Here is a 15,142-nt window from a genome sequence, read left to right as displayed (position 1 = left end):
ATGTCCAGTTCTAACTGTTGCTTCCTGACCTGCATATAGGGGTCTCCAGAGGCAGGCCAAAGGTCCGTCTAGTTAAGGTTATGGTTTTTCCAGTGGTCATGTATGGATGTGAGAGTTGGACTGTGAAGAAAGCTGAGCGCCAAAGAATTGATGCTTTTGAACTGTGGTGTTGGAGAAGACTCTTGAGAGTCTCTTGGACTGCAAGGAGATCCAACCAGTCCATTCTGAAGGAGATCAGCCATGGGATTTCTTTGGAAGGACTGATGCTAAAGCTGAAACTCCAGTACTTTGGCCACCTGATGCAAAGAGTTGACTCATTGGAAAAGACTCTGATGCTGGGAGGGATTGGGGACAGGAGGAAAAGGGGAGGACAGAGGATGAGATGGCTGGATGGCATCACTGACTCGATGGACGTGAGTCTGAGTGAACTCCAGGAGTTGGTGATTGACAGGGAGGCCTGGTGTGCTGCGATTCATGGGGTCGCAAAGAGTCGGACACGACTGAGCAACTGAACTGAACTGAACTTCCATTATTTGATAGTAATTTGACTTAATGTATCCACATTATTTGGAGAAGGCAATGGCACCCCACTCCAGTACTCTTGCCTGGAAAATCCCATGGATGGAGGACCCTGGTGGGCTGCAGTCCACGGGGTCGCTAGGAGTCGGACACGACTGAACGATTTCACTTTCACTTTTCACTTTCCTGCATTGGAGAAGGAAATGGCAACCCACTCCAGTGTTCTTGCCTGGAGAATCCTAGGGACGGGGGAGCCTGGTGGGCTGCTGTCTACGGGGTCGCACAGAGTTGGACACGACTGAAGTGACTTAGCAGTAGCAGCATCCACATTATTTAAATAGGTAATGCTTACATATTTGTTTCTACCACTAGCCCATGTCAGTCATTTCAGTCATTCAGTCATGTCCAACTCTGCAAATCCATGAACTGCAGCACATGAGGCCTCCCTGTCCATCACCAAATCCTGGGGTTGACCCAAACTCATGTTCATTGAGTCGGTGATGCCATCCAACCATCTCATCCTCTGTCGTCCCTTTCTCCTTCTGCCCTCAATCTTTCCAAGCATCAGGGTCTTTTCAAATAAGTCAGCTCTTCACATCACATGGCCAAAGTATTGGAGTTTCAGCTTCAACATCAGTCTTTCCAATGAACACCCAGGACTGATCTCCTTTAGGATGGACTGGTTGGATCTCCTTGAAGTCTAAGGGACTCTCAAGAGTCTTCTCCAACACCACAGTTCAAAAGCATCAGTTCTTTGGTGTTCAGCTTTCTTTATAGTCCAACTCTCACATCCATACATGACTACTGGAAAAACCATAGCCTTGACTAGATGGACCTTTGTTGACAAAGTAATGTCTCTGCATTTTAATATGCTGTCTAGGTTGGTAATAACTTTCCTTCCAAGGAGTAAGCATCTTTTAATTTCATGGCTGCAATCACCATCTACAGTGATTCTGGAGCCCCCCAAAAATAAAGTCAGCCACTGTTTCTACTGTTTCCCCATCTATTTGCCATGAATTGATGGGACCAGATGCCATGATCTTAGTTTTCTGAATGTTGAGCTTTATGCCAACTTTTTCACTCTCCTCTTTCACTTTCATCAAGAGGCTCTTTAGTTCTTCTTCACTTTCTGCCACAAGGCGGGTATCATCTGCATATCTGAGGTTATTGATACTTCTCCCAGCAATCTTGATTCCAGCTTTTGCTTCCTCCAGCCCAGTGTTTCTCATGATATACTCTGCATATAAGTTAAATAAGCAGGGTGACAATATACAGCCTTGACATACCTCTTTTCCTATTTGGAAGTAGTCTGTTGTTCCATATCCAGTTTAACTGTTGCTTTCTGACCTGCATACATGTTTCTCAAGAAGCAGGTCAGGTGGTCTGGTATTCCCATCTCTCAAAAAATTTTCCACAGTTTATTGTGATCCACACAGTCAAAGGCTTTGGCATGAGCTCCCAGAAATCATTCTCAATCTCTCCTGTTTGTATTTTTTTAAGCTCTCTGTGTAGTGTCCAGTATAGAAAAGTGTTCAAAATGCATTACAGAATAAATGCTTCTCTCTACCAATCATCAAGAAATTATCCAAAAACTATTGGTAGACTCTCTCTACCAATTATCAAAACAGAATAAATGCTTCTCTGTTCCAGTTATCAATACCAATTATCAAGGGATTAAATTTTTATTATTCTCCTTTAGCATGCAAATATTGTCTTCCAGTTCTTTCTCACTGAATGTTATCTCCACAAACTTGTCTTTCCTAAGATGGGAATTGAAAATCTATGGGAAGGGGTATTCTTTGTTCCTTTACTTTTCACTAATGTATAGTTTTTTCTTGATTTTAAGAGAGAAGGATAGATCTTCTCTCTTTCGATGACTTCTGTTTCTGATCCCTGGACTAGGTGCTGAGAAGTTTCACTCCCTTGACTGGTCTGGACGTTTTAACTCCAATCCCAGTTCTGTCTTTTTTTTTCTCTCTCTCTCTCTCCCCCCTACCAGGGACACAGGGAATGAGGTCAGATCATCTGAGTCACAAGTGCTCCCTTTGTAAATGATGGTGTGGGGCTTAGTGCTTCCAAGGTACTGCCAGGTCTAGTTCTGCAGCTTCTGAGTCTCGTGTTGCCAGGGTATCATGCTGCTTCACTGGACTGGTGTTTCACATCTTCTTCAATGACAGTAAAGTGAAACCCTTCCCCATGAATGTTTAATGAACTCAAGGGAATGCCAGACACAGCCAATTCATTTGTTAAACATTACAATTTGCAAAGAATATCAAGTAGTTAACCTGGGCTCCAAGATAAAATAAAGACAAATTTGCCTGATATGGTAAGCAAAGTAAGAAAGTTTACCTCCTAAGGATTGCAGTGTGCCTGGGTTACCTGTCTCTGTTTATGCAGTAGAAATGAATGCCTGCAGTGGGGAGGCTGTGATAGAACTTCAGGGCTAGGCTTTCTGTGCAGCTTGACCTTGCACTCTGGACTTCTTCACCACTCTTGACATTTAGGAAAGATCATTTTCTGTCATGGAAGACTACCCCAAGCATTAGGATATTTGTCAGCACCATCTTGTCATAGATGCCTGTGCACTTCCCTCCCAAGTTGTAACACCAGAAGTGTTTCTCAACTTTGCCAAATGTTCCATGGGGGCAACAGTGCCCCCTGTTGAGAACCACTGAGCTATGGAAATGTGGGTTTGGTTCTCAGCTACTCGCTAGCTGCCTGACTCAAGCTTTGAGTCCTAGATTCCTCTTCTGCACGTTGTGGGTGTAAATTCTAAGGAGCTGCTGTTAGGACTAAATTAGGCTATGCATTTGTATTACTTAGCATGATTCTATGTACCCAGTACACGTTATTTGCTACGATTATTATTATTTTATTTATCATTTTTGTTATTATCATTGACACTGCTATTTCCTTGTAGCTCTTGTCCAAAGGAAAAAATGTAGACCTACAGAAGAAAATGCTTTTCTGAATTTTCTTTGATACATTTGCATTTTAATATGCATGCAGACTTTTCTTAGCCCTATGACAAGTTATTTCTTTCCCTAGGATTACTTATTTGACCAACTGCTCAGATGTCCTATATGCTTCGTATATATCTTAAGCATAGCATTGTAAGAAAGCGATGTTCTTACACATTTCAATTTCTTTTTTAAGGGATTAATGATATATATTCTCTATTACTATTTTCTCCCATAACATATGGCATGAAAAATTGCTGTCAAACTGTTATTTGATTCTTATAATAAAATTACGAATGAGGGTATCAGCATATAATTCACCAAAGAGGAAATCTGACTAGAAATATATGCAGAGATTACATTACCCTCTCAAATAGTGAAATTTAATTAAAGAATACAATTTTCTCCTATTAAATTAGCAAAAGAAATCTTGACAAAAGTATAACAAAGTTGGTAGTGACCCATCTTTTTTTTCTAGAATGGAAATTGATATGTGCCTTTGGGAAAGCAACTTGTTCATGTTAGTCTAGTCTTGTTAAAGTGATCTGCTCAGAAGTCCCTTGAGCCCAGCCGACGATGTGTAGAATGCTATGGCTAGCATGCACAGGTTTTCACAGTACACCTTGCACTCTTTCTTTAAGGTCCTTTGGTTGCCTTCCTCTCACCTATTCTCTGCCTGAACTCCCAGCTTCTGTGCAGCCTTTCAGACTGTGGATCCCTTCAAATGTGCTATCCTAATGAAACAGGAGGGAAGGGGGTAGGGCATAGCCCTTAAAAGGATAATACAGTCATAGGACATGACAAAAACTGATTAGAACCAACTAGGTCTAAGATGGCAGAAGATCTGACTTCCAGTAGAACTTGAGCCTCATTTTATGCTCATTGTAATAGATTAGCGTGCTAACTGACATCCCACTGGTGCCAAGACAGTTCAGAGGGTAACCAAAAGACGATCAAAGAGTGGGCAGTGGTCCAATTCCTAGAAATCCCCACTCCTTTCCTAAAATAGTTGGAAAAATTCCCCTAGTCATTAGTCTGTGAAATTACCCAGTGCATAAAAACTAACCATGCCATTTTTGGGGGTCTCACATCCTAAGGTGGCCCACACTGTCTGTGGAGTGTGCTTCTCCCAAGGTTGTTCTTGCCTTTTGTGATGGACCTCATTCAGTCTATAGAATGTGTACCAACTCTTTGCGACACCATGGACTACAGCACGCCAGGCCTCCCTGTCCATCACCAACTTACTCAAACTCATGTCCATCGAGTCGGTGATGCCATCCAACCTTCTCATCCTCTGTCGTCCCCTTCTCCTCCAGCCTTCAATCTTTCCCAGCATCAGGATCTTTTCCAATCAGTCAGTTCTTTGCCTCAGGTGGCCAAAATATTGGAGTTTCAGCTTCAACATTACTCCTTCCAATGAATGTTTAGGGCTGATTTCCTTTAGGATGGACTGGTTGGATCTCCTTGCAGTCCAAGGGACTCTCAAGAGTCTTATCCAACACCACAGTTCAAAAGCATCAATTCTTTGGCACTCAGCTTTCTTTACAGTCCAAATTTCACATCCGTACATGACTACTGGATAAACCATAGCCTTGACTAGACAGACTTTTGTTGATAAAGTAATGTCTCTGCTTTTTAATATGCTGTCTAGGTTGGTCATAACTTTCCTTCCAAGGAGCAAGTGTCTTTTAATTTCATGGCTGCAGTCACCATCTGCAGTGATTTTGGAGCCTCCCAAAATAAAGTCTGTCACTGTTTCCATTGTTTTCCCATCTATTTGCCACGAAGTGATGGGACCAGATGCCATGATCTTAGTTTTCTGAATGTTGAGTTTTAAGCCAACTTTTTCACTCTCCTCTTTCACTTTTATCAAGAGACTCTTCAGTTCTTCACTTTCTGCCATAAGGGTCGTGTCATATGCATATTTGAAGTTATTGATATTTCTCCTGGCAATCTTGATTCCAGCTTGTGCTTCATCCAGTCCATCATTTCTCATGATGTACTCTGCATATAAGTTAAATAAGCAGGGTGACAATATACAGCCTTGATGTACTCCTTTTCCTATTAGGAACCAGTCAGTAGTTCCATGTCCAGTTCTAACTGTTGCTTCCTGACCTGCATACAGATTTCTCAAGAGGCAGGTCAGATGGTCTGGTATTCCCATCTCTTGAAGAATTTTCCACAGTATGTTATGATCCACACACTCAAGCTTTGGCGTAGTCAATATAGCAGTAGTAGATGTTTTCCTGAAATTCTCTTGCTTTTTCAATGATCCAACAGATTTTGGCAATTTGATCTCTGGCTCCTCTACCTTTTCTAAAACCAGCTTGAACATCTGGAAGTTCACAGTTCATGTAGTGTTGAAGCCTGGCTTGGAGAATTTTGAGCATTACTTTACTAGTGAGTGAGATGAGTGCAATTGTGCAGTAGTTTTAGCATTCTTTGGCATTGCCTTTCTTTGGGATTGGAATGAAAATTGATCTTTTTCAGTCTTGTGGCCACTGCTGAGTTTTCCAAATTTGTTACCATATTGAGTGCAGCATTTTCACAGCATCATCTTTTAGGATTTGAAACAGCTCAACTGGAATTCTATCACCTACACTAGCTTTGTTTGTAGTGATGCTTTCTAAGGCCCACTTGACTTCACATTCCAGGATGTCTGGCTCTAGGTGGGTGATCACACCATCGTCATTATCTGGGACATGAAGATCTTTTTTGTATAGTTCTTCTGTGTATTCTTGCCATTGCTTCTTAATATCTTCTTATTTTAGGTCCATACCATTTCTGTCCTTTATTGTGCCCATCTTTACATGAAATTTTTCCTTGGTATCTCTAATTTTCTTGAAGAGATTTCTAGTCTTTCCCATTCTATTGTTTTCCTCTATTTCTTTGCATTGATCTTCCACTAGACCTTGAACCTCATTATATGCTCATTATAATACATCATGCCATAGGGCCATCCAAGACAGGTGGGTCATGGTGAAGTGTTCTGACAAAATGTAGTCCGCTAGAGAAGGGAATAGCAAACCACTTCAGCATTCTTGTGTTGAGAATCCCATGAACAATGCGAAAAGGCAAAAAGATATCACACTAAAAGATGAGCCCTCCCCATCACCCTCTCCCACCTCCCCGGGGCCAGGTTGGTAGGCGTCCAATATGCTACTGGAGAAGACATCAGAGAAATAACTCCAGAAGGAATGAAGAGGTTGATCCACAGCAGAAACGACACCAAATTGTGGATGTGTCTGGTGGTGAAAATAAAGTCCAGTGGTGTAAAGAATAATATTGCATAGGAACCTGGAATATTAGGTCAACGAATCAAGGTACATTGGAAGTGGTCAAACAGGAGATGGCAAGAGTGAAGATTGACATTTTAGGAATCACTGAACTAAAATGGACCAGAATGGGCAAATTTAATTCAGATGACCATTATATCGACTACTTCAGGCAATAATCACTTAGAAGAAAAGGAGCAGGCCTCATAGTCAGCAAAAGAATCAGAAATGCAGTCCTTTAGTACAATGTCAAAAATGACAGAATTATTTCAGTTTGTGTCCAAGGCCAGTGATTCAATATCAGAGTAATCCAAGTCTATGCCACAAGCACTAGAAGCTGAAGTTGAATGAAGACCTACAAGACATTCTAGAACTAACATAAAAAAAAATGTCCTTTTCATCATAGGGGACTGGAATGCAAAAGTAGGAAGTCAGGAGATACCTGGAATAACAGGCAACTTTGGCCTCAGAGTACAAAAGGAAGCAGGGCAAAGGCTAACAAGAGTTTTGCCAAGAGAATGCACTGGTCATAGCAAACACCCTCTTATAACAACACAAGAGAGGACTCTGCACATGGACATCACAGAGGATCAATACCTAAATCAGACTGATTATATGCTTTGCAGCTGAACATGGAAAAGCAAAACAGTTAGCAAAAACAAGACCGAGAGAGGACTGTGGCTCAGACCATGAGCCCATTATTGCAAAATTTAGACTTAAATTGAAGAAAGTAGGGGAAATTACTAGGGCATTCAAGTGTGACCTTAATTAAATCCCCTACAATTATATAGTGAAAGTGACAAATATATTCAAGAGATTAGATCTGATAGACACAGTACCTGAAGAACTATGGATGGAGTTTCATGACATTGTACAGGAGACAGGGATCAAAACCATCTCCAAGAAGAAGAAATGCAACAAGGAAAAATGGTTGTCTGAGGAGGCCTTACAAATAGCTGAGAAAAGAAGAGAAGCAAAAGGTGAAGGAGAAAGGAAAAGATATACTTATCTGAATGCAGAATTTCAAAGAATATCAAGGAGAGATAAGAAAGCATTATTAACTGAGCCATGCAAAGAAATAGAGGAAAACAATAGAATGGGAAAGACTATTGTCTTCAAGAAAATTAGAGGTACCAAGGAAACATTTCATGCAAAAATGGGCACAATAAAGGACAGAAATGCTATGGACTCTACAGAAGCAGAAAATGTTAATAAGAGGTGGCAAGAATACACAGAAGAACTATACAAAAAAAATCTTCATGACCAAGTTAACCATGATGGTGTGAACACTCACCTAGAGCCAGACATAATGGAGAGCAAAGTCAAGTGGGTCTTAGGAAGCATCACTACGAACAAAGCTAGGGGAGGTGATGGAATTCCAGTTGAGCTATTTCAAATCCTAAAAGATAATGCTGTTAAAGTGCTGTACTCAATAACCCACCAAGTTTGGAAAACACAGCAGTGGCTACATGGCTTATATAGGGTCAGTTTTCATTCCAATCCCTAAGAAGGGCAATGTGAAATAATGTTCAAATTACCACACAGCTGCACTCATTTCACTTGCTAGCAAGGTAATACTCAAAATCCTTCAAGCCAGGTTTCAACATTATGTGAACTGAGAACTTACAGATGTACAAGCTGGATTTAGAAAAGGCAGAAGAACCAGAGATCAAATTGCCAACATCCATTGGATCATTGAAAAAGCAGGAGAATTCCAGGAAAACATCTACTACTGCTTTATTGACTATGCCAAAGCTTTGGACTGTGTGGATCACAACAAACTGTGGAAAATTCTTCAAGAGATGGGAATACCAGACCACTTTACTTGCCCCCTGAGAAATCTGTATGTGGGTCAGGAAGCAATAGTCCGAACTGGACATGGAACAACAGACTGGTTCAAAATTGGGAAAGGAATATGTCAAGGCAGTATATTGTCACCCTGTTTATTTATCTCATATGCAGAATATATTATGTGAAATGCTGGGCCAGATGAAGCACAAGCTGAAATCAAGATTGCTGACAGAAATATCAGTAACCTCAGAAATGCAGATGACACCACCCTAATGGCAGAAAGTGATGAAGAACTAAAGAGCCTTTTGAAGAAGGTGAAAAAGGAGTGTGAAAAACATTGTATTAAAACTCAACATCTGAAAAACTAACATGACATTCAGTCCCATCACTACATGGCAAATAAATGAGGAAACAATGGAAACAATGGCAGACTTGACTTTCTTGGATTCAAAAATCCCTGCACACGGTGACTGCAGCCTTGAAATTAAAAGATGCTTGCTCCTTGGAAGAAAAGCTATGACAAATCTAGACAGCGCATTAATAAGCAGAAATGTCACATTGGCAACAAAGGTCCATATAGTCAAAGCTATGGTTTTTCCAGTAGTCACATATAGATGTGAAAGCTGGACCAGAAAGAAGGCTGAGCACCAAAGAACTGATACTTTTGAACTGTGGTGCTGGAGAAGACTCTTGGGAATCCCTGGGACTGAAAAAAGATGAAACCAGTAAATCCTAAAGGAAATCAACTCTGAATGTTCATTGGAAGGACTGATGCTGAAGTTCTAATACTTGGGCTACCTGATGTGAAGAACTTATTGGAAAAGACCCTGATGCTGGGAAAGATTGAAGGCAGGAGGAGAAGGGGATGACAGAGGATGAGATGATCGGTGGCATCATTGACTTAATGGACATGAGTTTGAGCAAACTCTGGGAGATGGTGAAGGACAGGGAAGTCTGTTGTGCTGCAGTCTATTAGATTAAAAGAGCTGAACATAACTGAGTGTCTGAACAATGACAATGAAACTTCTAAATGACACTACGCACAAGGGCCATGACACTTCCAAGTCCAACCATAAAAGTTCAAAAAATGGGCAGTGGCCCAATTCCTGAAAATATATACCGCCTTACCAAAAGAGTTGGGATACTCCTCTCTCATTAGCCTGTGAAATTGCCAAGCCAATAAAACTAACTACCCCATATTTGGGGCAGTTTACTGTCTTCCAAAATGACGCACATTCCGTCTATGGAATGTATACCTCTCTAAATAAACCTTTCTCTTTACTGTGGCTAGCCCTTTAATTCTTTTCTGAGCAAAGCCAAGGACCCTCACTTGGTAGCTAGTCCCGGGGACTCACCTACTACTTTGTGCATGACTCTCCTCTTGTGCCCTATTTTTCCTGCAATGAATGGGGACACCCAAAGGCTAGTCATGTCCCTGGTCTTCAGTGAGTCCCTAAGACAGGACCCTAAGTTTAATAATTGCCAGCTAATAAACACAGAGGGCTTAAACTCATTTCTATGACCAACTCTTGGTCATTTTTCTCTTCCCTGACTGTAAAGCCCCACTGTTTCCCTTCCCTACTCCCTTGAGATAGGAGGTACCTAGGCACCCCAGGATGAAGAAATTGGAGATAAGTTCCCTGTGGACTGAAACTCTAAGATAAGAATAGCAGGCCAATGGAGAGAGAGGAGGCTTGGCCCTGCCCAGATTAAAGATAACAAAGCACATATTTCTCATTCTTGCAGTTAGAGAAACTCACACATGCATAGAAAGCTCCTTGGAGGTCAAAAGAGGAGTCCTCTTCAGGGGAACCCATCTTGGCTAAGAGATACAGATGCACATATAGTAGGATCCTACCAAATACTCGGAATCAGGCAAATCTAAACAATTGGCCAAAGGATAACCAGAAGAAATGCCCCATATAAGTGATTTAAACTACCGTGTGGGCACGGCTCTCTCTCTCTGAGTCTGCCTGTGTATCTCTCCATACATTCTAGACTCTTTTTCCTCCTAATAAACACTCCATTTTACTGCTTTCTATCTTTGTGGGGATTCTTTCTCTGCAAAGCCAAAGGGCCAGGACCTTGTCATTGGCCACTGGTGAAGTGACTAAGGTCTGGTGCTCTCACTCCAAGACTGACCTCAGTCTCTGGCCAGGAATCAAAATCCTGCTTCAAGCTGCTGCAGGCTGAGCCAGCCAAGATCACCCTCACTGTCCTTTTCAAGCACCCAGTCACCTCTGTAAGAATAGAAGTTGTGTTCAAACAAGATTCTCTTCTGTAATGCAACAGTATATCACTAATCAAAAATCTGTTCTCACTACCATAACCAGCCTCTGGCTTTATCTGTGATAGGTTCAATTGCTAAGAAGCCCTCCATTACAGTATTTGTTTTACAGTCATGGGATAATATTCATTAGAAATCACTAACAAAAACATTCGCTCTGTTTCAGAAAAGAACAATCCCTACACATAGCCGTGATTACAAGTTTAACAAAACTTTTCTGGGAAGCGATTATGATTTATGAATTCTGCATTAAGTATCTAAGTACATCTGTCACACACAGCATAATGGCGACTTTCTGAGTAATGATTTCCCAAAATCACAAATGATGTTTAAATTCCCAGTGATTTACACATTTGGAAGGGTGTGAATGTATCCTGGGTGATCGTGTATTATACTCAAATCTAGGTTTATACCACCACCTTTGTGCTTTCCTTTTGGGTCTCAGAATCTGGAAGTGCAGTCTTGCATGGGGTCAAAGAATTGCTAGCCTGACAGGAATCTTCTAGTCTGTCTTAGATGGCTTTTGTGAAATGGAGCAGGACCCATGGAGTCTTCCTGGGTACAAATCCTTTCTGTGTCCTCATTTATTATGTTTAGGAAATAGGCATCAATCAGCCTCCTTGACCTTCCTTTAGTTGTAAAGAGCAGATTCAAACAGTTACTAATCAGAGGAGGGAGGGGATAGAGAAATGAAGGAGGAACAGTCAGTAAACAATAGAGCAGCATGGGGCCAAGTCCTGGTTCCTTTACATGAAATATACATAACAATTTCTTTGAGTTCTGCAGGAACTAAGGCCCCCACCCAGAGAGAATGGCAGCTTCAGGCTGAGCACCAGGTTTCTGGAGCACCAACCTGTCATTTCACCATAGACCAATCAGAAGAATGGGCTTCCCTGGTGGCTTAGATGGTAAAGAATCCGCCTGCAATGCGGGAGACCTGGATTTGATCCCTGGGTTGGGAAGATGCCCTGGAGAAGGCAATAGCAACCCACTCCAGTATTCTTGCCTGGAGAATTCCACCGACAGAGGAGCCTGGTGGGCTACAGTCCATGGAATCACAAAGAGCTGGACACGACTGAGTGACTAAGCACAACACAATCAGAAGAAAGTCTGCACAGAGTGGAAGATTACAAACCCTGATCTCCTCCCCAAACAATTCGATTAACCCTTTAAAACTGCTCTTTAAAACAGAGCAGAATCTTGTAAGTTACATTTGTCTCTGGAGTATTGGGTTTTGAACAGGGAGCAGCAGAACCTGACTTCAGTAACATTTGCTGTCTGGTGGCTCAGACGGTAAAGCATCTGCCTACAATGCAGGAGACCCAGGTTTGATCCCTGGGTCGGGAAAATCCTCTGGAGAAGGAAATGGCAACCCACTCCAATACTCTTGCCTGGAAAATCCCAGGGACGGAGGAGTCTGGTAGGCTGCAGTCTATGGGGTTGCAAAGAGTCGGACACAACTGAGCGACTTCACTTTCACTTTCAGTGCTTTTCAATATATCTCAGAAATCATGAAAAACTACTTTAGAAAGAATACAGAATTCGAGACTTCCCTGGTGGTCCAGTGGCTAAGACTCCATGCTTCCAATGCAAAGGGCTTGGGTTGGATCACTGGTCAGGGAACTAGATCCCACATGGTGCAACTAAATATCCTCTAAGCTGCACCACAACTAAAGAATTGTCTCAACTGAAGACCCTGTATGCTGCAATTAAGCCCCAGAGCAGCCACACACACACAAAAAGAACACAGGATTCAAAGAGCTTGTATTTAACTTCAAATTCTGGTATCTGTTGAGGTGTGGTGTTAGGAAGCAACAACCCCAGGACTACAACTCTCCCTTCCCGTGTTTATGAGCTTTGATTTTTCTCATACCCTTTAATTCAGAGTCGTCTGAATATAGTATGTATTCTTAGGATTCCCTGCGTTTATTCTTTCTGCTTATTCTAGTCTCTAGTCCTTGGCTTTCTGACTCCCTGATGAACCTTTCCTATTCTTCAATTTCCAGTTCAAGCCTGCATTTTTTGCTGCCTCCACTTCTGCCCCCACCACCTCCTTTTGGTCTCTTCTCCCACCTCTGTTGCAATAGCAACCCGCTCATCCCACAAACCTCTTCTGGGTGTCTATTTTTTCACTATGTCAGTTTCCATACAATAAGGAACATCGTACCCCCGGTGCCTAGCATGATCTCTGACATAAGGAAGAATTCAGTAAGTGATTATGGAACAAACAACTGAAGCTCTTTTTGCTTCCAGAGATTAATTATGTTACAGATTGTAATCAAGAGCTGAGAATTAATTTTTCTTTCTTTTTTGCAGTACTGTGTACACACACAAAAATGCAACATGATTTAAGGAAAAATCTACAGAGTACTGAAAAAAGTAGGCAAGTCTGATCACAGGTTCCGCATCCCCTCTGGACTGGGAGCAGTGAGAGTGGCTGTGGGAAGGGATGTATGGACATGTCACTTACATTTTGCAGCTGGACATGATTCTTCACCAAGTTTTCGGACTTTGCCATTGTGCTAGATGCTTTGAGACTGTAGTTTTTACCATTATGTGGCTCTTTCAGCTGTTCTTGAATTTGTTTAGCTTGTTTCCTGCAAGTTTAAATAAATCCATGTATAAATAGTCACATAAATTTATGCCTATTTTTTTTGAGGTTCATTCACTCCTGACATCTATATTTGTCATTTTCTATAGCAAGATAAATTCAGTTAACAAAGAGACCTCCCTTCATTTTCAACCCCACAAAGAAATACTTGGCATTACCCATCAATAGCCAGGATTCACACCCCATGGCACTCTAAAGGCAGAAATGTTATGCATTGTCCTCTCCCTACTGGATGTAAGAGGTCCTTAACCTTGAGTGCTCAACTAAAGAGAATTAGGAATGCTCTGAAGTTACAAGTAGACAACTTTGATACTTGGACCTAGCAGCCACATATAACATACTTGCAAAGTTAGGTTTATATCTGTCCATTTCAGATAGGTATAGCTTGACTGGATAACTTGCACACATGACATAATAGGGGTCTATTTTCTTCTTTATAGTTTAAAAACACTTCATTTATTTTTACCATCTGCCCTGAATGCAGAATTTGTTAGAACTTTTGTAAATAATAAGAAAAAAATTAACTCTTGAAGGATTAATTTATAAGTAATAAAAATTAATTCTTGAAAGATGCCAAGCATCATTTGAAGTGTTTTACATGTCTTAGCTCACTTATTTTTCACAATAATTCTGTATGACAAGCCATCAATCCTACGCTTACTTAATAGATGAGAAAACTGAGGCACAGAGAAGTTAAATAATTTGTCCAAAGTCAAACAGCTAGACAGTGGTAGAGCTGGATTAGAACCAAACGAATCTGGCTGCATACTCCTCATTTTGAGGCACTACTCACGACTGTCAAACCACTTGCCCATGGTCACACTGCTTCTTGGTGGGAAGGCCAAGAACCTGAGACTATTCTCAGGTTTTGGATTCCAAGTAAATTACCCCTGCCTGCAAATGTGGAGTGACTGTTGTATGAACTGTACAAAGTACTGCCTTATTAGCTGCTCTTGTAAGAGCTTTATAGCAATTAACTAGCAACATAAGACCCAGTACCCATGAAACAAACAAGCAAACAAACTTCACAGAATCATCTGCCCTAGACTTCTGCCTCGTTCCCCAGGGCCCACACCAAGGACAGAGCCTTGGTGGCGACTGTTCACCGTCTCTCCGTCTCTTGAAGTGAGTTTTTTGAGGCAGACATCCCTCTATGCACCATGGGCTTGAGTATCAGAGGGAGTGAGATTTGAATTCAGCTCTGTGTCCCAACAGCTTTGCTTTGATTCCTCAAATCAAAATGACTGATTCCCCAAACTTCTGTAGCCTCAGTTTCCTCCTCCATCAATGGAGTTTGGATAAGCTCTTTTCCATAAATACTGTGGACACGTGGAGAGTATTAATGTTACACTCCTCAATATTAATCAGTTACACTCTTCATCACTTAGTAAGCTTAGTTATATGAGGAGATGATGGAATCAGGACACTGGCTCAGAGATAAAAGAAGAGATCTTGTTAATTGCCTCTCTTACAAGCAAGTCACAGAATTGCTACAAGAATTGGAGGTCTGTGCATTATTATCTCCTCTGAATTTACAATACTCGTGTGATGTCATTCTGTTTAAATATTTCTTTTATCTTTTCAATCATTTAGGGGGCTTTTATCTCCAGTACTCTTAGTTGTTTTAATATACTTGTAATAGTCTACTTCCTAACAGCTAATCTGTAGCCTGTTGTTAGAAACAAATCTATCCTATCAG

The 15,142-nt window shown here is 41.3% G+C and overlaps 1 protein-coding gene across 3 annotated transcripts in view; it reads right to left on the bottom strand.

Moving 5' to 3' along the window:
• The window catches only part of NRG3 (neuregulin 3), a 1,237,239-nt gene that overhangs the window by 27,656 nt on the left and 1,194,441 nt on the right, over positions 1–15,142 (bottom strand). For all 3 annotated transcript variants that reach the window (XM_070782242.1, XM_019953669.2, XM_070782243.1), the window contains exon 6: positions 13,303–13,429. In XM_070782242.1, coding sequence (XP_070638343.1) covers positions 13,303–13,429 — 127 coding nt within the window. The remainder of the gene's footprint in view (positions 1–13,302; positions 13,430–15,142) is intronic.

Source organism: Bos indicus, chromosome 28 (assembly GCF_029378745.1).
Source record: "Bos indicus isolate NIAB-ARS_2022 breed Sahiwal x Tharparkar chromosome 28, NIAB-ARS_B.indTharparkar_mat_pri_1.0, whole genome shotgun sequence".
Lineage (NCBI taxonomy): Eukaryota > Metazoa > Chordata > Mammalia > Artiodactyla > Bovidae > Bos > Bos indicus.
The sequence above is the reverse complement of the archived record's forward strand: the minus strand, read 5'-3'. Positions and strand labels throughout refer to the sequence as shown.